The sequence below is a fragment of the Pholcus phalangioides genome, unplaced genomic scaffold (assembly GCF_987345545.1).
Source record: "Pholcus phalangioides strain wild (caught in Gottingen) unplaced genomic scaffold, Ppha-v1.0 ptg000021l_1, whole genome shotgun sequence".
In the NCBI taxonomy this organism is placed as follows: domain Eukaryota; kingdom Metazoa; phylum Arthropoda; class Arachnida; order Araneae; family Pholcidae; genus Pholcus; species Pholcus phalangioides.
The window spans coordinates 14,255,952-14,278,533 of NW_028301614.1; the positions used below are offsets into that span (position 1 = coordinate 14,255,952).

The following is a 22,582-nucleotide window of genomic DNA, read 5'->3' on the forward strand; positions in this document are numbered from 1 at the left end:
CCTTTCAATACCTTGATTCTTGTTATTTGTACTCATCTGAAAACCACGCACAATATATATTTCATATAGTTGCACTCCTTGCTGTTGCCAAAAATACTATAGATCATGCGAAAATTTGTTTTGATATTTGTTTTTCTTCCCTCATATTAACCACTACAAAAAAGAAAAAAACAGGGGAACAAAGGGAAATTTTAATTTTTAAATCCCCCTTTTGAGTTTTTTTTTTCTTTTTTCCGTTTTAGTTTGTTGATATTGTTCACTAATAAGTAACTGTGTTCATTAGTATTCATTATAAACTTGCAATGTATCAAGCAGTATAGGTCTCTAGACCCCTTGGCTGATTTTTTGTCTCATCTTGTATTTTGTGTAACAAAATGAAACAATAAAGTGAATATAAACTACTACACTTATTGTTTTGGCAGGTGCCCCTAGACTGTTGCAAGCTATCGCCAGAGACGGCATCATACCTTTCCTGAACGTCTTCTCTTACAGCAATTCACGAAACGAGCCCACTTTTGCCCTATTTTTGACTTTATCAATATGTGAAATGGGTATTCTTATAGGCAATCTGGATCATATCGCTCCTATTCTGACCATGTGAGTTTTCCATTTTTTTTCTTTTTTTTTCTTATTTTTAATTTGTTTTTTTCATTCTTCTCTATCATATATATGACTACTTAGTATAAATCATACGCAAGCTTTCATATTCACGAGTGCATAACATGAATTTTATCGGCAAAGAAAGAAATCTGGCATTTTTTAAACCGCGTATATATACTGTGAAACTAATCGTAGATTCTACAGTTTTTTTATACGCGAAATATTTCCGTTCTAAAAAAAAAACTATACCCAACAATTGAAGCATAAAATAGAATAGTTTTGGCAAATGTGTAATTTCTTTAAAAAAACGCATTGGAAGTGAATTCGATTGGTGTAGTGCAAAAACAAAAATGTAACAGTAGATAAAATATGTGTATTCGATTTTTTTACTTTACTTATGCAACCAATCATTATAAGTCATAGTTTTTAACCGTTTTACTTAAATTTGCATAATAGTTAAACATCCTTTTTTTCCCCACATAATCATTTATCAGGTGTTTCTTGATGTGCTACATGTTTGTGAATCTCGCTTGCACCCTTCAGAGCCTTCTTAAAACTCCAAACTGGAGACCCCGTTTCCGATGTTACCACTGGTGAGACGTGCTCTTTCTTCAATCTTAGTACTTTTTCGTTTGTCAAATTGTCACCGTTCCTTTTCTTTTTTGATTAATAAGTATCTCTCATTGGCGGTTATTATCATGGAGACTAAAGTTTGTTATATGTCATACATGTGCCTAACTGTGACCCGCAAGTTTTTGGATTTCTGGATTTTTGTTTTTCAATGGGGAAAATTGTTTTTTCTCTCTGAAACATGTATATATTGTTTGCTTTTTTTCATATACATTTTTACTTTTTACACGTTTTGACTAATCGCCATCAGAACTCCCAGAATACAAGAACCCAAGTTGCCTCCAAGCTGGGCAGGTGCTATTTTAATATCCGACCCATCTTGCTCCAGGATAATATGAGCTCAAAAACAGCTCTTGAAGAACAAAACCGCAACATCCATTTTGAGAATACCATTAAATTGTTTGCTCATCAACAGCTACTGCCGTACTCTGAATTGGGGGTGGGGAGGGGGTAACCTCTTCTATAAAGAAATGAAGAAAATAGGATACAAACACTCAGTGTTGATTATGATGGCGAAATCGCTTCTGGAAAAAAGCAACTCTCCTGAAAGAAAAATCCATCTGAGGGTAGAGAAAGAAAACCTCTCGCCTTGCTCCAGGCAAAGAAATGAAACTGATCAGGCTGTAAGAAAAATTCATTAAAAACGAAGGGGGACGGATCGTTATTTGTTTTTTTTTCAGCGGTTCTGGTTGAGAAAAGTTATTGTGGTGGTGGGCTTTTTTTTCGTGTAGTGATGCCATCTGTTGAAAAATTGGTGAAAGTGACGTTACAGAGGGTGCATGCAAACGTCCTCCTTTCTCATTTTTTTTCTAATCAGGTAACCCTAGGTGAACCAAGTTTTCGGTCTTTTGTAGCTTATTATAACGAGATTTACGTTTCTACTGAGGATATCACGACCTGTGGTTAAGGCTGCATTCAAGTTTACCGGAAACCGGTCCCACTTAGAATGATTATCCTGAATGTTACTTGAAATTTTCCTTTGCACTGTATTGAAAATGAGAAAAATCGAAATTATAAATTAATTTATTTTATTGTGGCCTATGACCAATTATAACGTAAGTGCCACCTGCGACAGGTTATCGGACCTCTTGAGTAACCCACACTTAACTGTTTTGAACATCACTGTTAGGAATGATTATGATCAATTGTGATTTTCAGCTAATGACTTGAAAACATATAATTCGTTTTCTGACTTTATTACACGCACAGGAGTGTTTCTCTCATCGGCGTGATTCTCTGCTTAGCTGTCATGTTCATCAGCAGTTGGTACTACGCTCTCGCCTCGATGGCTTTAGCCGGATGCATTTACAAATACATTGAATACCGAGGGTAAGTCAGGTAATTTCCACGAGATCCAAATAAAGTGATTCCTCATGTACAGGGTGGCCGTAATTGAACTGATGCTACTGTCGGCCATCAATTTTACAGCTCGATCTAACGACCGGTATGGCACCATATGGGGGAACTGATAAAGACATGGGAAGAAGAACTCAACGAAAAATATTTCTAAAATCCGCCGATTGTGCGATATGTCGTGCTTTACAATGCTTAAAGACTTGTAGTAGATGGAAAAATGAATTTCTGTGACGGAACTGAACAGAAACATCGAATTTTATTAGGGAGTTCGAAGTGAATGCCAAATGTACCCACCATCTTTGTGCACTAGGAATTGCATTCTCTACAGCAGAATATAACATCTCTGAGGGAACTTCCATCACAGCACGCCTTAAATTATTAGGGCTAAATAATTTTGAAGCTGACAACTTTTCCAGACACTGCTAAAATGGACCCCTTCAGGTGCCCCACTATCGCAATTCCTAGTTAAGATCCGAGGATCAAAGGCATTCGTTCAGTAGAAAAGGACTGAGGACTCATTCCTCAGCTGAGTGATGTCGGATACTGCCGTTCCGGCGACGCTCTGTGAGCAAGAGATGATCTATCTTGCATAAAAGTTAACTCGATTAGACATTGTCTTTGTTGCGGAATGACTCGTATCAAATTGTCCCGCAACTACATTGATCTGTTATTGTCTTCAGTGATACAGGTTTTTCGACTTCTGCCTAGCCAAGTTGCGCACAATCCCGTTTCTTCAACCTTCTGAATCATCGATTTCAATGCGTTAACTGAAAAAGCGGACGTTTGCGCAAGTTTTCCCCCTTTGTAAATGCACGAAAATATACTGCTACATCGAAATTGTAAAAGTAAAATAATTGCGTTAGTAATAATTGAGCCGAATTGGCAATCAGAATGTCTCCCCCCCCCTCTTTTCTATAAAGAATTAGGCACTGTCTGTTACAGCCGGCATAGCCACTGATTTTCAACTCGAAGTTCTTGACTGCGTTTTCTGCTAAGCACAACTTTTAACCGAACGATGGCGATTTCTTGGGTTCTATTCATTGTAAAAAAAACAAGAAAGGTAGCATTTTTCTTCGCTTAAGATCTTCCATAAGCGTATTAAGTTCATTTTTTGTTAAGGGGTCATCTAGTAGTTACCACTAGATCCAACATTTGAAAGTTCAATGATAACACCATTTTTGTTCTTCCATATTTGGATTCGGTATCTCAAAAAATGCCGAAATGCCAAATTTCATCAATTTTGAACAAACAGTTAGTGAAATATAAATAATTGAAAAACGAGTGTTTAGAAAGAGTGTGTAAAACTTTTAGTACACCGCCAATCGACTGCTTTTACAAGGGGACACCAGTATCGATTGGTGAGGGACAATGCAAGGTTATGGTGTCGCAGGGGGAATTTTTCTCTAATAGGGTTGTTAATAAATGGAATAGCTTACCCCCGGAGGTAGTAAATTGTAACACAATTGACACGTTTAAAAAGAAATACGATAAACATGTTGGGGTAAATCGAGAAGCTATTCATACTCACAATAAGACAACCATAGGTATTCTTTATGGGCATTGTATAATATTTTATCATGTGTATATATTGTTTATAATGTTTCTAATTACGTTTTTAATTGGGTTGCTTTATTTTTGAAATATATGACATCCATATTTTTATGGGCATCTTTTTCTCAGCCACCTCGTTGGGCATTTTGCCTGTTGTGGCGTTGTAATTGTATTTGAGTGTTAAACAGAAACATCATGTTTTTGAGCATAATTGCTGAAATAATATAGGTATCTCCTTACTTTTTATTTCAAATGATAGATTCTAACGGGTTAAACATAATTTTATTACTCATTTTGAATTTGGCTTTTTTTTCTAAATATGAGATGAGTTATTAAAACATATTTTAGAAAATTATGAATAGAAGCATACATTAATTTTCACTTCATTAGATTCAGCATAATCGAAAACCCAGCCGAATCGATTTTCATTCCAATCTGACCTCTCTTTCGCAAGATATGAGCGATTTTATGAAAATGACCACTTTACTGAAATGGGCAATTATTGTTTTAAGTATAAGGTGATACGACAAATAAGTCGTCCATCCAGTTTTACAAACATTTTTTTTTATACAAGATTCATTGATGACTGGTTATTTGTGGAGATGAAGATTACAAGGAAGAAAATTAACCACTGCCCCCACGGGGACTCGAACCCCGGTCTCTCGCTTGCCGGACGAGTGCTCTACCATCTAAGCTATAGAAGCAGATAGAATGTTTCAACTTTGGAGCGTATATATATGTTGAAAGGCACCGTACATGGATGGCGTCAAGTCAACTAATAGCTCGTGAATGACATAGGCCAACCAGATGGCCACATGCAATTAGAAATGTTCTCTCCACTTGTCAATACAAGATTCATTGAGAGACTATTATGCGTCCGGCAAGCGAGAGACCGGGGTTCGAGTCCCCGTGGGGGCAGTGGTGAATTTTCCTCCTTGTAATCTTCATCTCCACAAATAACCAGTTTCTCAATGAATCTTGTATTGACAAGTGGAGAGGAAATTTCTAATTGCATTTTTTTTTTGTTCGAGTAAACAAATAAACAACGAAACTCTGCAATTTTTCACTATTTCAGAAATTCGTTTCATTCCTTAGACAACATTCACGATCTGAAATGGTAAATATAATTAATGTGCAAAGAATTCACAAATTAATACCATACAATTACATTGATGTTAATATTTATGGAGATAATAATCAATAAATAACGGTTCTTCCAATAGCGTAAATCATCTTGGTGTGCGCCAACTTTAGGGTAGTGGCTATTGGTGGAGTCGTCTCTGCTAAAACCACGGCATTTCGTTTCATCCGTATTTTTTTTTTTTTTTTTTTTTTGCATTATTAAAAATTGGGGAATTGCAAAATGAAACAAAATTATAATATAAAATAGTGCATTCTTATATATATATTTTTTCTAAATTGGTGAAATTGTCGTCACAAGCAATTGCTTTGTGACACATCGTTTGAAATAATTATGGTATAAATATTCGTTCAATCACGGATATAAAGTCACCAAAATGAAGAGTAATAAAAAAAAAGTTTGTTTTTCACCTCCATAAAATAAAAAATATTTATTTTTTAACAGCAGTAAATCCAAACACTCGCGTAGCATATCGTTCGAAACTTGTTTTTGGTGTGTTTTTCCCCCTGCAATCAACCTTCAAATTCAGTTTCTCAATGTTTAGAGCATAGTTTCCCAACCTTTTTGCCCCATCGCCCCCTTCTTCAGAAATGTTTTTCTCCCATCGCCCCCCAACGCAATCTAATCCATAGGATCCTATGTTAAACCCGTAGCTTCTACCGCACCCCTGGAACATTCCATCGCCCCCCCGGGGGCGTTAACACCCACGTTGGGAATCACTGGTTTAGAGTGCCCCCAAACGCATTTTCACTCAATGTCCCTCATTTTTCTACTTACAGCAATGAAATTTTATTTTTACAAAAAATGCCATGAGGTAAATCAGATAAGATGGAAAAAATAAGGGTTTACATTGAAGATTTTGAAGTTTGAATAATAATAAATATGTATATGACTCCTCATCAAGACGAATTGATCGAAGTCGGGTAGAAAATCACAAGCCATAATTTTTGGTGAAAACCGCTTCATTCTACAACTTTTAGAACCCAAGATATGGCCAAGGTTAAAAGTTGTGTGTACTGTGCGTCTCCTATTGGTGAATTTTTTTCGTGGAATCCTTCCTATATCTTTATCATTGCCACACGAATTCCCTTATGGTTCCAGTTGTTAAATCGAGCTACGCATTTCTTTGAGTAGCGTCCGTTTAATTATGGCCTCACTATATTTCGAAAGATGGGGAAATATTATAATAACACGCACAAAATGTTTATTTTACTTAGGGCTGAAAAAGAATGGGGTGACGGTATCAGGGGCTTGGCATTGTCGGCCGCACGCTACAGCCTTCTCCGACTGGAAGAAGGTCCACCTCACACGAAGAACTGGCGTCCACAGATCCTTGTCCTGTGCAAGCTCAATGACGAACTGTCTCCTAAGCACCGTAAACTGATATCGTTTGCCTCGCAGCTTAAAGCAGGTAATGAACTTACCTAACTCACATCAAAAATTTATATCACGCTTTTTCCTTCGAAATCATTGAATAGACTCGTTTAACAACGAGAAAAAATTATTAATTCGATCAATACAGAAAAAGTTTTGTGGCTTTGCAGGCAAGGGATTAACTTTGGTGTCATCAGTTATTGAAGGAGAGTATTCGAAGAAATACAGTGAGACACAAACTGGCAAAGTTGTAAGTTTCGTATTGTATAATCATTTATTTGGTTGAATTATTAATTTCCAATAAAAGTGATTTTATTTTATGAAAAAGGCTTGTTATAGGTGTAGTGTTAATATAGAACGCGTCTTTCATCTACACGCCCTAAATGTGTATTTGCTATGTTAAGATTATTAATTAATATCTAAGATTGCTTTATTCGTGTAAATGGACGAAGACGACAACTTAATCACGTCTTAAGCAAAATTCTCGACAACTTCATCGAGGCTCAACTTGTATGAGAAGCAAACACGGTAATTCTTCGTAAAATAATATATACGACGAATAAAGGCGGATGCATGTTTAAAGGTCCTGACGTATGTCAGAGAAATGAAATTAATAATTTACAATATACTCACGCTGAACTGTCAAGACTAGCGTGACACTTTTCAGTTTGTTTAGCAGACAGGATGATTACGTGTCTGATAAAGCAGACGTCTCACTTTGACAACGGCTCTAAATATGTACTGGAACGGATGTCAGAATTTTTGCACATTTATTTACTTTTCCGAGGATATGTTTATTATTTGATCGGCAAAGTCTGGCTTAGTATTCATCTTTCATAAGGGGCCGTTCAAGTATTACGTAAGCAAACTTTTAGCCATTTTTGACCCCCTTCCCCCCCCCCCTTGTCAGCAAAATTTCGTCATCAGCTCTGTCCCTGTGAATCCCAACTCATATTTTCATAAAGGGTGGTTGATGACGTAAGCATTATTCAAACCCCCCTCTTCCCCCCCTTGTCATCAAAAGTCAGCAAATCGGAAGCCCCTCTCCCCCCCCCACTCCATCGATGATGACGTAATACTTGAACGGCCCCTAAACTGTTAAGCAAACAAAAATATAATTTGCGATCATTTTCGAATAACAACCATTTCTTCCGAACGATATGAGAACGTAGGTCGCAAAGCTTATACTCGCGGGATACCAGAGCATGGTCTCAAAGAAGTCTTGTGTAAAAAGGGATAGAAATAACCAAATGCACAGTCAGACTAGCCTGGGTTAATCAACTGATACCTTCTTCTTCAAGTGTTTGGGAAAGAGTAATCATAAAAGATAAGATTTACAGTGGTACTTCTGTATGTTGTTTTGATGAATGAAAAAGTTTATTTTTTCTTCCTACTAGTATGTCCCGATAATTTAAGAATAACTACTCTTTTCGAAACTGAATGTTTCGCAAAAAAAAAGTGGGAGAGATGTTCTCTCCCCACTTTTTTTTTCTCCTCGATTTCTTTCGAGAGAACAAAGTTCTCACCCCAAAGTTCTCTCGAAAGAAACTTACTGTTTGGAAAAAAGGATGCACAGAAAAAAATCAAGAAATATCTTCTCAGAAATTATCCTCATCGTTGTCTATAACATTCATCCATCTCTGGTTCAATTTTTTGAAAGCTTGTTCAAAAAATTGAGAGTTTTCGAGTTGAAAAAACTTACATCCTTATTTTTTGGCCCCTTCAGAAGTGTTCGGTTTTCTCTTGTTGAAGTGATTTTGTAGAGACAGGAATAGGTAGAAGTCAGTAGGAGCAAGGTCCATGTATGGAGGGCGGTCCAGAAGTTCCCAACCCAATTCCTGAATCTTTGACACTTTCGCGGTGTGCGGCCTAGCATTATCTTAGGGGCCATTCAAGTATTACGTAAGCAGATTTTCAGCCATTTTTGACCCCTCCCCCCTTGTCAGCAAAACACTAACCCCCCCCCCCCCGTCAGCAAAATTTCGTGAGCAGCTTAGAATATATCATATCTTCAAAAAGGAGTGGTTGATGACGTAAGCAACCTTCAAACCCCCCCCCCCCCCGTCATCAAAAGTCAGCAAATCCGAAACCCCCTTCCCCACCCCCCTCGATGCCGACGTAATACTTGAATGACCCCTTAGAGGTAAAGAATGTCCTTACGGTTCACGAGCGATGCCCTTTTCTACTTCAAAATTTCATAAACATGGCCCAAATAGCTACAATACACTTCGGCATTGATTGCCCGTCCACTGGGAAGAAAGTCATAGAAGATTATTCTACGGTGATCCCTGGTGCCTGGTCTTGGCTTTATTCATTTCCGTCGTTGAACCTTTTGAACAAGTATCCGACTGTTCTGTCACTTACAGTGGATTCTCCTGAAACGGAATTCATCGCGGTCGCAACACTGGAAGCACTAAGTTTTGATTTCCAGTTGAACCAAATGCCGCTGTGGTGGTCGAGTGGTCATACTGATAGACTCGTATGGCGAGGAGCCGGGTTCGAACCCCACAGTCACCACAGTGGTGGTGGGTTGAAGTTGGTTTTCTGTGGTTCCCAACTTCGAGGCGCGAATGCGATCCTATCTCCCCTGTTACAAAGCCTCACCACAGAAAGCAACAGACACAATTATTCAATCATTACATTTCACTCATAGTTAGAAAAGTTGATGGCAGATGATAGCACGCTGCACATAACAAGCATTACACAGAAACAAACATCGCGTTAGATTCATAACACGTACACGCATATTCCTGCATGTACAAATTTGTCAGAAGTTCCGCAGAGGAATGTGGATGAGGTGCATGTGTGGTTTAGTAGTAGTTGAACCAAAGGAAGTGACAAATTTTAGATTTTTTCAGCGGACATTTTACACTTCCCGTATAACATCTAAAAGTTGCAAACAATTAATGAAATTTTACGCACTACTATAATACGCTTTAACGTTTCCAAAACGATTGTGATTATTCAAATTAGCCTGTAAACACGACTAATACAGCTCGTCTGGCGTCACCTATTATTCCCAGCAAGAACTTTGTTCTCCAATCTTCTATATTCTGTTCTTTTTTTTGTAATTTAGGTTTTGAAGAAAGTGATGGCTGAAGAAAAAGTTAAAGGATTCGCTGAAGTTGTTGTGTCCCAGATCGTCTCTCAAGGCCTCTCTCACCTGTGAGTTTATTCGTTTATTTGCGTTTATGTAGACGGTAATCTAAAATGGCTATTATTAAAGTTTCTCGATAGTCTCCTTAATTATTTACCATAATTAAAATTTGATTGTGTATCTCATATACTTCAGTTTACCTCTGTTACAACTTTTTTTTTAAACTTAAAGTTTATGAATACGGGTTTTCAATGGTGATATGCTGTTGTTGTTTTTACTTATTTTTCTAGTGCTTAATTTTTGCGTTACAGGATACAGACATCTGGGTTAGGAGGCATGAAACATAATACTGTGATTATGGGTTGGCCTACAAGGTGGCGCCAAGTGCCATCTTCCTGGAGAACATTTTTAGGTCAGTAAGGTATTAAAGTATCTCACTTAAGAAGGAATTTCAACGGTAAAAGGTTGATTCCTTTTGTAGGACAAATAATTTAACTTATTGTAAAAATATTGCGTCTTTTACAATGAAGAACTTGCACTAATTAATAAATTTTGAAAGAATAATTATTCCTTGTTGTGGTGTGTAGATACTGTTCGGAGTATAGCGGCCAGCAAAAACTCTCTACTCGTGCCTAAAGGTATCGACCAATTTCCAGAAAACACTGACAAGATGACTGGTAAAATCGACGTCTGGTGGATTGTGCATATCCTTTTCATCGTATTATTTTTTATTCAATGTTCAACTTCTGAACTTTGTGCAATGTGAATATGTGCTTTTAAATTAATGATAGAAAAACACACTCACACACCTAAAGAAAGCTCTTTACCAATAATAAATTTTTGATATTGATCTTGAAGCAGCTATGCGATTCATTTTATTCATTGAAACGTTGAAATGATCAAAAGAAACGGCTTCAGAAAACGGTTTCCAATTCACAGAAAGAAAGAAAAAAAAAACATGAATACACAAACATTAAAACTCGTGCTCAAGCTTGTTAAGACCCGGTAATGCTAGATTAATGAAGTTTTGATTGTAAAAATATATATAAAAAACGAAACGCTTCTACCGTTTTTGTGACCGTCTCAATTTCACTGTCTCCCACTTAAAATGTCTCGCAACGAAGAACAATAGACGGTACAAATATTCAATCATTACCTTCACTCACAATTTGAAATATACATGGCAGCACTAAAACACAAATACAACGTCACAACAGACAAAATGCCGAACGACGTGGCTGAAAAAAAAGATGGCCACAATAAACTTCACATACATCACTAGATACTCTCGCACACAATTCCGGCACAACTCACTCCTGAAAGGGGTAAATTGGTAGTAAATTGCCGAGTGGCGAAAGACTGGAGTCGTGCTCTGTTTAGAAGAAGTAGTCACAAAATCATCGATGAAGTAATTAATTGGATCTTGTTGCCTTCCTTAGCAAACAGAAGGAAGTCCCTAAATCAAAAAAAAAAAAAAAAAATCTGGTGATACTTTCTGATATTTTAAACAAGCAACACGAAAGAGAATAACTCAAATCTTTATGGACAAATGTTCCATTTGTTTTGCTTCCCTTTTTGTGTGGATTAATTTTGCCTTGACGATTGCTCAAATGACGGTGGCTTGTTGATGTTATTGCCTTTCCTGCTGATGCAGCACAGAGTCTGGAAGAACTGCAAGTTGCGAATTTTCACGGTGGCTCGTATCCTTTTTGTCATTTTCTTATTTTAAATTTTTCTTGTCAGATTGTTTTCGTATTAAAATTTTCGAATAAAGTTGCATTGGTACGGAAATTTCATTAATTTTTCTTTTTCTCATTCGCCTTTCTTTCTTTTCACAATAAACTTTCTCCAATTTTTCTTATTCATTAAACCTTAGAAAAAATATGAAGTGTAAGAAAATATGTTCTATACAATTTTTTTATTGGTTAGAAGCTGAATGTTACAATTTAATAAATTACATCCCCATCCTCTTTCTACCATTTTAACTCCCCTTTGCTTACAAGCTAGTGGCAAGAAAATCGAATGATCTCTATTCGGCGATAAATATGGTAACCTTATCCTAACCTAACCGCACGTTTGAAAAAAGAAAAGAAGAATGGAGAAAAGTAAAAGAAAAGGAAGGAAAAAATGAAAGGAAAACAAGTATGATAGATAAGTAGATAAGAGAGTAGGTACGAAGTAGATTTCTCTTTTCATCCTCACCCTACCTGTTCTCATTTTTGTCGAACCACGGTCATTTTCTGCAGACGAGGGTTAATTAGACCGCGACGTACAATTAATTGCCGATTCCGAACAGCAACCTTGTTTTATTCTAACCGAGAGTTTAGTGCACTAACTCCTTGATGTGGGAATCCCTGCGGTAGCAATACTTTTTCTGTGGCCATGACGCTCTATCTGTTGTAACACCGCTTCAGGAAAATTTCTGACAAGGACGAACCGGGTATCAAACTCGCGACACCTCTAAAAATCCGTTGGTACATTAGGCGAGTATCTTACCGACCTGGGCTACCTGTTCTCTTTAGCTCTTACATGTATATATAGTAGAAGGATACATCACATATGGGAAAAAATCAATAATAGGAGTATAGAAATGAACGGAGGTAAAAAGAATAACTTTTTTTCGTATTGTTACAACAAAGCTTCGCGATGATAAGAAGAAAGTAAAGAAAACAGGTAACTTGTTTTAATTTATCCCACTGGCGTTTCGATGCAATATTACGTCCTCGATCGTAAAGTGGTAAATAATCCCACAACCTTTTACATAGACATAATTGATAAGCATCAAAATCAGGTCGTGAAGAATGACTTGCTGCTTACAAGCATAAGCGGAGATAGACTTGGAGGTCTGGAGACATGGTCATTATTTCTGTGGGGGGGGGGGGGCACGATGATGATGTCAATTGATATATGCATATATACATTAGATCAGTCCACTGTACCTTTGACGCTGGGATCCTAGTGCGATTAAAACCAAGTGAATGAAAACCTGTTGGTTCTAGTATCCCAACATATGAAACAAAAATTATGTTAATAGATTTACGATATTACATATTATTTTCTTCAACTGGATGCAACACAGAACTCGAGGACAACAGCATTCAAATGAAGAAAGATTTGAAAACGTTCTTGTACCATCTGCGTATTGAAGGTGAAGTTGAAGTTGTTGAAATGGTGAGAGTCAACTCCTTTCTCTACCGTGTTTATGCGATATTTTTTTTAGAAAACGAGTTTAATAATCGAAATTCTCAATACACCTTTATTATCGAAGAAAAGAATTATGTTTTAATTTATCTAATATAAGAAATATTTTTCTCAAATGTACAGGTTGATACGGATATATCAGCGTATACGTACGAACGCACACTTAGGATGGAGCAGCGGTCGCAAATGTTGAAGCAGCTGAAACAGAGAAGAGGAACTCTGACTGTGGTATGCGTGGACTGTTTATTCATCGAACGAATTGCAAACTAAATTCATGTTAAATAGAAACATATTTAATGAACAAAGTGTCCCTAAAATTCGTAAATCGTTTAAAAATCCATAGAAGTTTAAGAAAATTATTCTCACGAAAGGGATTTATTCTATTTTATTTTTTGATACAGGAAATAATTTACTTCAAGTTTTTATTGGTAGGGGCACTGAATGAAAGCAAAGCACTCGAAATAAGCAAATATTTCTGATAGGGCACAACGGGTTATGATGAACGGGGAATTCTCTGATTGGGCAGGCATCACAAGTGGAGCTCCTCAAGGAAGTGTCCTTGGCCACATACTTTGTTCACTCTTTATCGATAAACTTGATCATGGTATCGATGAGATTGCTAGCAAATCCGCAGATGACGTGAATCTAATGGGGTCTATCGGGAATCAAAGCGATAGGGAAGTTGAGATTAAGTTGCTCCAGACCAACTTAAAAAGGATTGGAGCATGGGCAAATGAATGGAACATAATGTTTTGGTTTGAACAACCCACGGTTCTCTTACAAGTTGAATGGTGTCTCTATCCCGGATGCAAGTAGGGTCACCGATTTGGGAATTCTGATTGACGAGTGGCTTAGGTTTGCTGAACATTGTTCAGCGGTGGTCAAAAAAGCGAATAGAATGCTTGGTCTAATTTTCGAAAAGGTCTCTTCGCGTTCTCCTAAAGTCATTCTTCCGCTTTTTCGAGGCTTAGTTCCTCCTGGGCTGGAGTATGGTGTGAGGTTTGGAGACCATACCTACAGAAGGACATAGACTTGGTTGAAGGGGTGCAGAGAAGAGCTACGCGTATCCTTATTGCCACACAGGGCTTGAGTTCTGAAGAGAGACTTCATTTTTTGAATATGTTTACATTGGATGAACGCAGGTGTCGGGGAGATATGATCGAAGTGTTCAAAATTTTCAATGGGATGGATAGGTTGGACCATGAACTTTTAGTACACCGCCAATCGACTGCTTTTACAAGGGGACACCAGTATCGATTGGTGAGGGACAATGCAAGGTTATGGTGTCGCAGGGGGAATTTTTCTCTAATAGGGTTGTTAATAAATGGAATAGCTTACCCCTGGAGGTAGTAAATTGTAACACAATTGACACGTTTAAAAAGAAATACGATAAACATGTTGCGGTTAATCGAGAAGCTACCCATACTTAGAATAAGACAACCATAAGTATTTTTATGGGCATTGTATAATATTTCATCATGTGTATACATTGTTTGTGATTGCATTTTTAATTGGATTGTTGTATTTTTGAAATATATGACATCCATATTTTTATGGGCTTTTTTTTTCAGCCACTTCGATGGGCATTTTGCCTGTTGTGGCGTTGTTTTTGTATTTGTAAATCAGAGTCCTATAAAATGCAGGGTGTGCAATTAACAGCTCATTTCTCAATTTTCGTGTTACTGGTGCTAACATAAGATTTTCGTTGTGGTTTTGACACTGGTGGATAAAGTGTTATTGGCCAAGTCGTTTCATCTCAGTCATGAATCGGCTGAAGTTTTATGAACGTTTCGGACACAAAAGAGATTGAAGAAAGGCTTAAGACCACTCACTCTTACCCGACTGGTTTCCTTGGCCCTCTATCGACAAAAATATAACTGATTTTTTTTCTGTATCAGAAAATCCTCCTTCCCGAAAATAACTTTTTCACAAACCCATTCAAATATACCAATTCTCTTTAATTTTTTACGAATTTTTAAACTATTTACGGTTTACCCTGTTTGTTCGTATAGGTCCACAAATGACGGAATGTTGTGTTATGTGCATATAATTGAAGCGATATTGTTTTGACAAACGGCATAAGTTTTTATCTAATCACAAAAATGTTTCGAAGATCCTGCCATTAAGATGTTCATATCTTGGGAAATGTCAACTTTTATATTTTTCTGATTGATGCGATTTTATATTTGGTCTTTATGAAACCCAAAAGGTTCACACAATCAAAGACAGTCAGCCCGCGACCAAGCCAAACAAAGTACAGTTCATAGAGATGCCCGACGAAGACATTGACCTGCTGGAGACGGATAGTGAAGAATCACCGAAGAAAGAGAAAGCCGAGGAGAAGTCATCAAGCCCAACTAAACCACCTGCAGTAGCACCATCCATATCTATCGATGTCTGTGAGGAGGCAGCAGCTGACGAAGATAAGAAAGATTCACCCACAGAGTCGCAAGAGAACAAATCACCTCCGCCTAATGCTGGTGGTGACAGCAAACTGCTTCTTGCCAAACCGTAAGTAGAAGCACACTACATTATCAATGTCAAATTAACTCGTATCACACAATTTATTTAGACAATAATTTTTTTACGAACAATAACAACTCAAATAAAAATAAAAAGTTTTAGTATCAACTGAAACTTTAATTCAAAAATTGAGAAATTTCCACAAATGTACGATATAAATTATCGTACTCATAAAATTATCTATAGTTCTTTATATCCATATAATCCATTACTCAATGCATATGCAATCACAAAATTTTCATCAACAAATAACAGGTAAACATAATTCTGGGGTTTGCAGAGTTCAGAGGATTTACAGCAAGCCCCATACCCTCCCTGAACGCAAAAAATATCATTCATTTTCCTCTATTACTTATAGATTTTTAACACCAAATTTAACACCAAAAATAAAATTTCATAAGCAAAAATATGCCTTCTAGAAAATATTGAAAACAATTATACGGTACGGTATTACTTTATATTACATGTGAGAAAGACATCAATGAAGTGTTACCCCTTCCACCACCTGTCAAATAAAACTGTTACAATTCTTCAATTGAAATTAGCGACCGAATTTTGATTAATGTGCCTCATGAAAAAAACAATACGACATAAGATTAGTTTATATTTTATGAGCAATAATATCAGTTAAATTATCAAGTTTGCATCGAAATTTTAGCAGTTGTTATTTGTGTGTGGTAAAATAACATAACATAATTTACAAGATATACAGAAGACAGGATGTTGTGAAGATATTTATTATTTGAGATGTTAATTTTTTAAGGAAGGAAAAAACTCATCTCTGCCTCTACCGGGAGTCGAACCCGGGTCCCTCGATTGCCGGACGAGTGCTCTGATCACTAAGCTACAGAGGAGATAGGGATTGTCCTTCGCTAGAGCGTATATATGCCGACAATCATGTCATATAACATAATTTATTTGTCTCCAGTCAATTTTTTTGAAAATGGGAAGTAAGAGTATGTCGAAACTGTTTTTTGCATGGGATTTCTTTTGCCAGCCATCGTGCGGCATGGGACAATGTATCTAATGCTTATATTTCATTACTTTAATATGATATGAACGCACGTAGTGACGACGACGAGGCCCCTAACGAAACTAGTGTTAGACACGACCTAATAGTCGCCATACTAAAAACTCTCGACATGCATTCGTCCCGTACGAGACATGCAGAGATTAAATCGTCTTCAAGAGGCGCGTGCAGTGGTAACAATTCGTTCTGTGAACTTATTGAACTGGGCTTTAGGGTCGTAAACTGTGAAGTTGATTATGACAAGTACGAAATTGAGGATGCTATGATAGGGAAACCGGGTGAAGTGCTCGATGCCGAGGCATCATCTTGTGGTATATTTCGCAAAAACAGCCCTTCTCCCCGTCAATCATCTGATGACGATGCAAGTAGCGTCAGTGGAAAGGGAGGTCAGAAGAAAAAGAGAAATAAGAAGAAAAAGAAGAGAGATAATGGCCCGAAGGACATTATTTGTGAGCCCATTATTGTAGAAAGGTGTGAGGTGCCCCAGGGTACCCTGTGTAATGATGGTTCAAACGAATCCCCACTTGTTAGTGCCTACGCTGTGGCCAGCGCATCAAAGGTCGATTTGGCCAATGCTGTAACAGCAAGTAATGACGTAGTCGCTCCAGCCAATGGGCAAACAGCTACTTGTGACGTCATTGCTACAGAAAATCAGGACTCAACCAGCAATAAGACGCGCAGGAGCGATGTCATTGAAGCTATACCATCAACAAGTACCGTAGGAAATGCAGGAAATACAGGACGAAATATCGGAAACTCTGGAAATAATTCAAAAAATGAAGAAATTGATGATTTCTTCATCAATTTCTTCAATGGAGCACATACATGCTCCATTCAGATAAGACAATAAAAGTGGTTATCAAGGAATTAGAAAGAAATACCCCCTGTGAAGTAATCAAAGAGTCGCTGGAAGCTGGGCTTCGAAATTATAAATGTTGCTCAGTTAAAAAGCCATAGAGGATAAGGCCCTGACAGAATAGTAGTACCAATTCCGATTTGGCTAGTGGAAATGCCCCGAAAAAGTCGGAGTAAGGAAATTTATAAGTTGACTTCTTTGAACTACATCAGAATCCGAGTTGAGATGTATAGAAAACACCAGGGTGTGGTCCAGTGTTTCAATTGTCAGGCCTGGCGACATACATCGAAGTCATGTCATAATGATCCACGCTGTGTCAAGTGTCCAGGGGAACATCACTCCTCTGAATGCAGTCTGAAGCGGGGTGAGCAAGACCCGATATGCACCAACTGTGGAGGAAAACACAGTGCAAATTACAGAGGCTGTTTATCGTGCCCCACTAGCAAAGGCAGAATGGCCAGAAATGAAAACACGACAAGACGTCCAGATATACCAAGAAACAGACCAAATATTGGTATGCATAATCGTGAAAATGATAGACAATCCGACAAGTTGAGACCAAGTCACAAATCTCAATATAAATCTCAAGATGACGATGATGATGACTGCTCAAGCGTCAGTTCAGCTAGAGGCTGGCCCAAAGGAAGGAAGGGAAGGTTCAACGAACCGAAAAGGACTTCTACTGCACCAACGGCCGAGGCAGTGCCAACTCATGATGACGAGAGTGTCGTGGTTCAGCGGGCTACCGGCGAGATGGTGCCTTTTGCCAAAATACTGAGGTCCCCTCCTCGACGAAGTGAATCACCGGCAACAGCTGTTAGAGACGTGCGGGTCTCCAAAGCAGCTTCCAATAGCGGTAAAGTAGCAAACTGCAATGTGGTGAAACCAACAGCTTCGAATCAACGATCTGACATGTATGGTGGCAACCGTGTGGAAAAAGAACCCACGAAAATAGCAAATAACGATATCAATATGAACTGATATATGATAGGAAAATAGCATAATTTTCCCGATTCAACAACTAATATCTATTACGAAGGACTGCTTTCTGAAAATCCTCAGAGCTACTTCAAACGAGGAGAAAATAGAAATCTTCTTCCACTGTTTTCTAACTGCAACTGAACACTTATTTGCTTCAACACTCACAAATGCCTAGTACACCAAATGTTGTGTTGCATAACATGAAGATCATGGCTTGGAATGCCCAAAGCTTGGTCTCTAGCATGACTGAGTTCAGGGACATCCTTGACACTGAGGGTGTTCACTTGGCACTGGTGGGGGAAACTTGGCTTCGTCCTTATCACACTGCCAAAGTAGCAAATTATGACTGTATCAGACAGGATAGAAGCTTTGGTACAGGGGGAGGAGTAGCTATATATGTAAAGAGACACATTAATTATGATATTATTCAGCTACCTCCCTCGACACAATGTGAGGTAATAGCAATAGAGATCTACGTAAACAATCAAAAAATTAGGATAGGAGTGTGCTATAAACCTCCGAGAAACACTATAGACATTCCACTTTTTAACGAATTTTTCAGTTGTCAGTACCCAGTGATAATGTGTGGCGACATGAATGCTAAATCCTTTCTGTGGAACTCGTACTCTACAAACACCCAAGGCAGGGTGCTCGAAAATTTTTGTATCAGAAAGAGCATTCAACCTTATGCGCCATACACTCCAACTCATTTTCCTGACCAGGCTGGCCAGTCACCAGATATTCTTGACATAGCGCTTGCTAAGAACCTTACATTTGCTATGTCGGTTCCCGTTCAACCTGTCACGGATTCTGATCACAACCCTATACTTCTGGTAGCGGATTTCAATATTCCTTTTATATGTAAACCAAAGAAAATAGTGATATGGCCATTATTTAAGCGAAAGCTGGCCAGAATCACCTTGCCTTCCTTCACGGGTGGCAATATTGATCAAATTGAATCTGACTTATTATTTCTCACAGAAAACATCACTAACACTGCTAAGGAACCCACCCGAGATGCTCCCACTATTAATCCACTGGGTATTCTCCGCTGGATTAAGGAACGCATCAAATTAAAAAACAAATTTAGGAGGAAATGGCAAAGAACGTTAAATCCGTACTACCAAGATGGATACAGATCTATAAAAAGAGAAGTATCTAGAGAAATCAAAGAATTTATGAGTGAGCGTTACTTCAGCTTTTTACGTGAGGCAAATTGTGCTGATGGCACGTTATACAAAGTGTATAAAACATGTAATCCCACTTATTCGAGGGTTCCTCCGATTGTCGACACAAGCGGAACAGTATATAATGACAGTGATAAAGCGGAAATATTTGTTGACACATATGAGAGACAGTTCTCTCCATGTGATAACACTCCTCCTCAGCTTATTGCCAGTGTTGACAGAGAAGTTCAATATTTTTTTAGGGATATTCCCCCAGAACAACCCTCTGCTTTATTTCCTACGAACACTGAAGAAGTAACAAACATTATCAAAAACCTCAAAAAGAAAAAAGCACCTGGTCAGGACACCATCACCAACAACACTATCAAGAATCTCCCCGAAAATATGGTTCGCCGGCTGGTCAACATATTCAACGAATTACTCCGTACAAACCACTTTCCGGCAGAATGGAAACTCGCTAAAGTTAAGGTCATCCCCAAAGCTGGACATGACCTACACTATCCACAGTATTGGCGCCCAATCTGACTTCTCAGTTCATTAGGGTAACTTTTTGAGAGAGTGGTAGCCATCAGACTACACAAATTTGTAGAGGACAATAACATTATCGGTCCAGAGCAGCACGGTTTCCGCAGCAAGCACTCGACCACCGCTCAATTATTGCGGTTCGTAGAACGAATTCAAGAAGCCAAAATTTATAAAGACACTGCAGCAGTAGCTTTTTTTGATTTAAAGAAATCTTTTGATAAAGTTTGGCCCAATGGGCTGCTGTTTAAGATGATTCGCATGGGAATGCCGTATAACATCAACAAATTTGTGAGCAATTATCTCGACTCGCGCTCCTTCCGAGTACAGATAAATGACTCAATATCTAATTCTAGACAGATTCGTTCATCAATAGCTCAGAGAAGTGTGTTAGGTCCCATCCTACACAATTTTCATATGAATGACTTTTCAGTTGCCCCTAAGGGTTTCACCGCTCTTTATACCGACGATAGTGCCCTTTGTTGCACAGATAAGGACCCTGGCAAGGCCCTTTCAAACTTACAAGAAATGGTAAGATTGGTCGAGCGCTGGTGTGTGCGAACCCGTGTTGAACTGAATGCAGATAAAACCAAATTCATGTGGTTCACTAACAAGTCCTCATTACTACAACAAGCACACATAGAGGTACAAGGAGTTATAATCAACCCAGTCATTTACAATAAATATTTGGGGGTGATAATGGACAAGAGATTCAGTTTCTCCCGGCAGTGTGTTGATGCCATCCGTAGGGCGACCGTGGCCTCGGTCATGCTCAACAGACTAAGCCACAGGCACTCAAGTCTTTCAATTCGAAATAAAATTATTCTGTATAAGATGGCAATTAGACCGATTCTTCTGTATGCTGCGCCTGTCTGGTTGTTCTCGAAGAAAATGAATATCATCGCTCTGGAGAAATTTCAGAACGAGACTCTGAGGAGATACACCGGACTACCTTGGTACGTTAGAAACGTTAATATCCGACATGATTCCGGAGTGGCTGATGTAACGTCATATGCAAAGAAACTGGCAAAGAACTTATTTGATAAATTGAATGATTCTGAATTTCCACACCTTGCGGAGATTTCATCATACGACAGTAGACACAACGCACGATTAAAAAGATCAAAAAATTCTCTACACATGCCTCGACCTGTGTTGCCAGCCAGGTCTATGAAGATTTGAAAACTTTTGAAAGAAGAAAAAAAAAACCCTTGGGTTTCAGGTAAACCCACGTCTTCACCCACCTTATTAGAATCTAACTATCATTGCAAAGCGCACTACTGCACAGGAATTGGCAGAGTCATAACGAAGGGGGTTTGATGGATTATAACTATCCATTGGAACCCCGTTTCACCAATGCGAGGTTCACTAACCTTGTTATACCACACATTAATAACAACTGTTAAAATTTCGAGACAAACGTAATGATTTATCTAATATTAACGCTTAAAAAAATACTAACTAAAATATATCATACTGTTTTTTTCATGCAGCACGTTAATCAAAATCTAGTTGTCAATTTTGATAGAAAAACTGTAACAGTTTTATTTCATAGGTGGCGGTTCTAGTTCATTAGGGGTTCTTTCTCACGTGTAATACAGGCTGATTCTAAATGAATGGGACAAACTTTAAGAGATTATGTAAGACACTTAAACATTTGATCATTTGAGTGACACCACGGTCATTTTCTGCACACGAGGGCTAATTAGACCGGGACCTACAATTTGTTGCCGATTCCGAACGGCAGGCTTGTTTTTTATACTCATCGAGAGGTTGGTGCGCTAATCCCTGGATGGGTGAAACTCCCTGCGGTAGCAATTTTTTGCTGCGATCAAGTCGCCAGTTTGTTTTTTTTTTTTGTACCCCCGTGTCAGGAAAGTTTTCCGACAAGGACGAACCGGGTATCGAACTCGCGACAGCTCTAAACATCCTTTGGTACTTTAGGCGAATATCTTATCGACCGGGCTACCGCGCCCCAAGACACCTAAAGAAGCATTATTGATCATAGAATGTCCGATCGAATCGCAATAGCAAAGGCGGCAGAGGTTGTTTTTTAGAGAGTGCACAACCGCACTTCACCAAAAACAAATACCATATTCGTCGAAGGATTTGCTGCGATATGTGTCATCAACCATTCGAGGTTGATTATGCGCCTTCAGATTGGATTGGTGTGTGTGTGTGTGTGTGTGTGTGTGTGTGTGTGTGTGTGTGTGTGTGTGTGTGTGTGTGTGTGTGTGTGTGTGTGTGTGTGTGTGTGTGTGTGTGTGTGTGTGTGTGTGTGTGTGTGTGTGTGTGTGTGTGTGTGTGTGTGTGTGTGTGTGTGTGTGTGTGTGTGTGTGTGTGTGTGTGTGTGTGTGTGTGTGTGTGTGTGTGTGTGTGTGTGTGTGTGTGTGTGTGTGTGTGTGTGTGTGTGTGTGTGTGTGTGTGTGTGTGTGTGTGTGTGTGTGTGTGTGTGTGTGTGTGTGTGTGTGTGTGTGTGTGTGTGTGTGTGTGTGTGTGTGTGTTTTTTTTTTTTTTTTTTTTTTTTTTTTTT

The 22,582-nt window shown here is 38.4% G+C and overlaps 1 protein-coding gene and 1 non-coding gene across 2 annotated transcripts in view; one reads left to right on the forward strand and one right to left on the reverse strand.

Annotated features, from left to right (window-relative positions):
- Nucleotides 1–22,582, forward strand: part of kcc (solute carrier family 12 member kcc) — a 505,581-nt gene that overhangs the window by 466,095 nt on the left and 16,904 nt on the right. The window contains exons 13-24 of the mRNA XM_089249045.1: nucleotides 423–597; nucleotides 1,095–1,193; nucleotides 2,440–2,559; nucleotides 6,496–6,689; nucleotides 6,823–6,902; nucleotides 9,729–9,817; nucleotides 10,061–10,161; nucleotides 10,337–10,453; nucleotides 11,360–11,449; nucleotides 12,829–12,920; nucleotides 13,074–13,178; nucleotides 15,160–15,461. Coding sequence (XP_089105171.1) covers nucleotides 423–597; nucleotides 1,095–1,193; nucleotides 2,440–2,559; nucleotides 6,496–6,689; nucleotides 6,823–6,902; nucleotides 9,729–9,817; nucleotides 10,061–10,161; nucleotides 10,337–10,453; nucleotides 11,360–11,449; nucleotides 12,829–12,920; nucleotides 13,074–13,178; nucleotides 15,160–15,461 — 1,564 coding nt within the window. The remainder of the gene's footprint in view (nucleotides 1–422; nucleotides 598–1,094; nucleotides 1,194–2,439; nucleotides 2,560–6,495; nucleotides 6,690–6,822; nucleotides 6,903–9,728; nucleotides 9,818–10,060; nucleotides 10,162–10,336; nucleotides 10,454–11,359; nucleotides 11,450–12,828; nucleotides 12,921–13,073; nucleotides 13,179–15,159; nucleotides 15,462–22,582) is intronic.
- Nucleotides 4,770–4,841, reverse strand: TRNAA-GGC (transfer RNA alanine (anticodon GGC)). Its single transcript has one exon. It is a non-coding gene; the product is annotated as a tRNA-Ala (tRNA).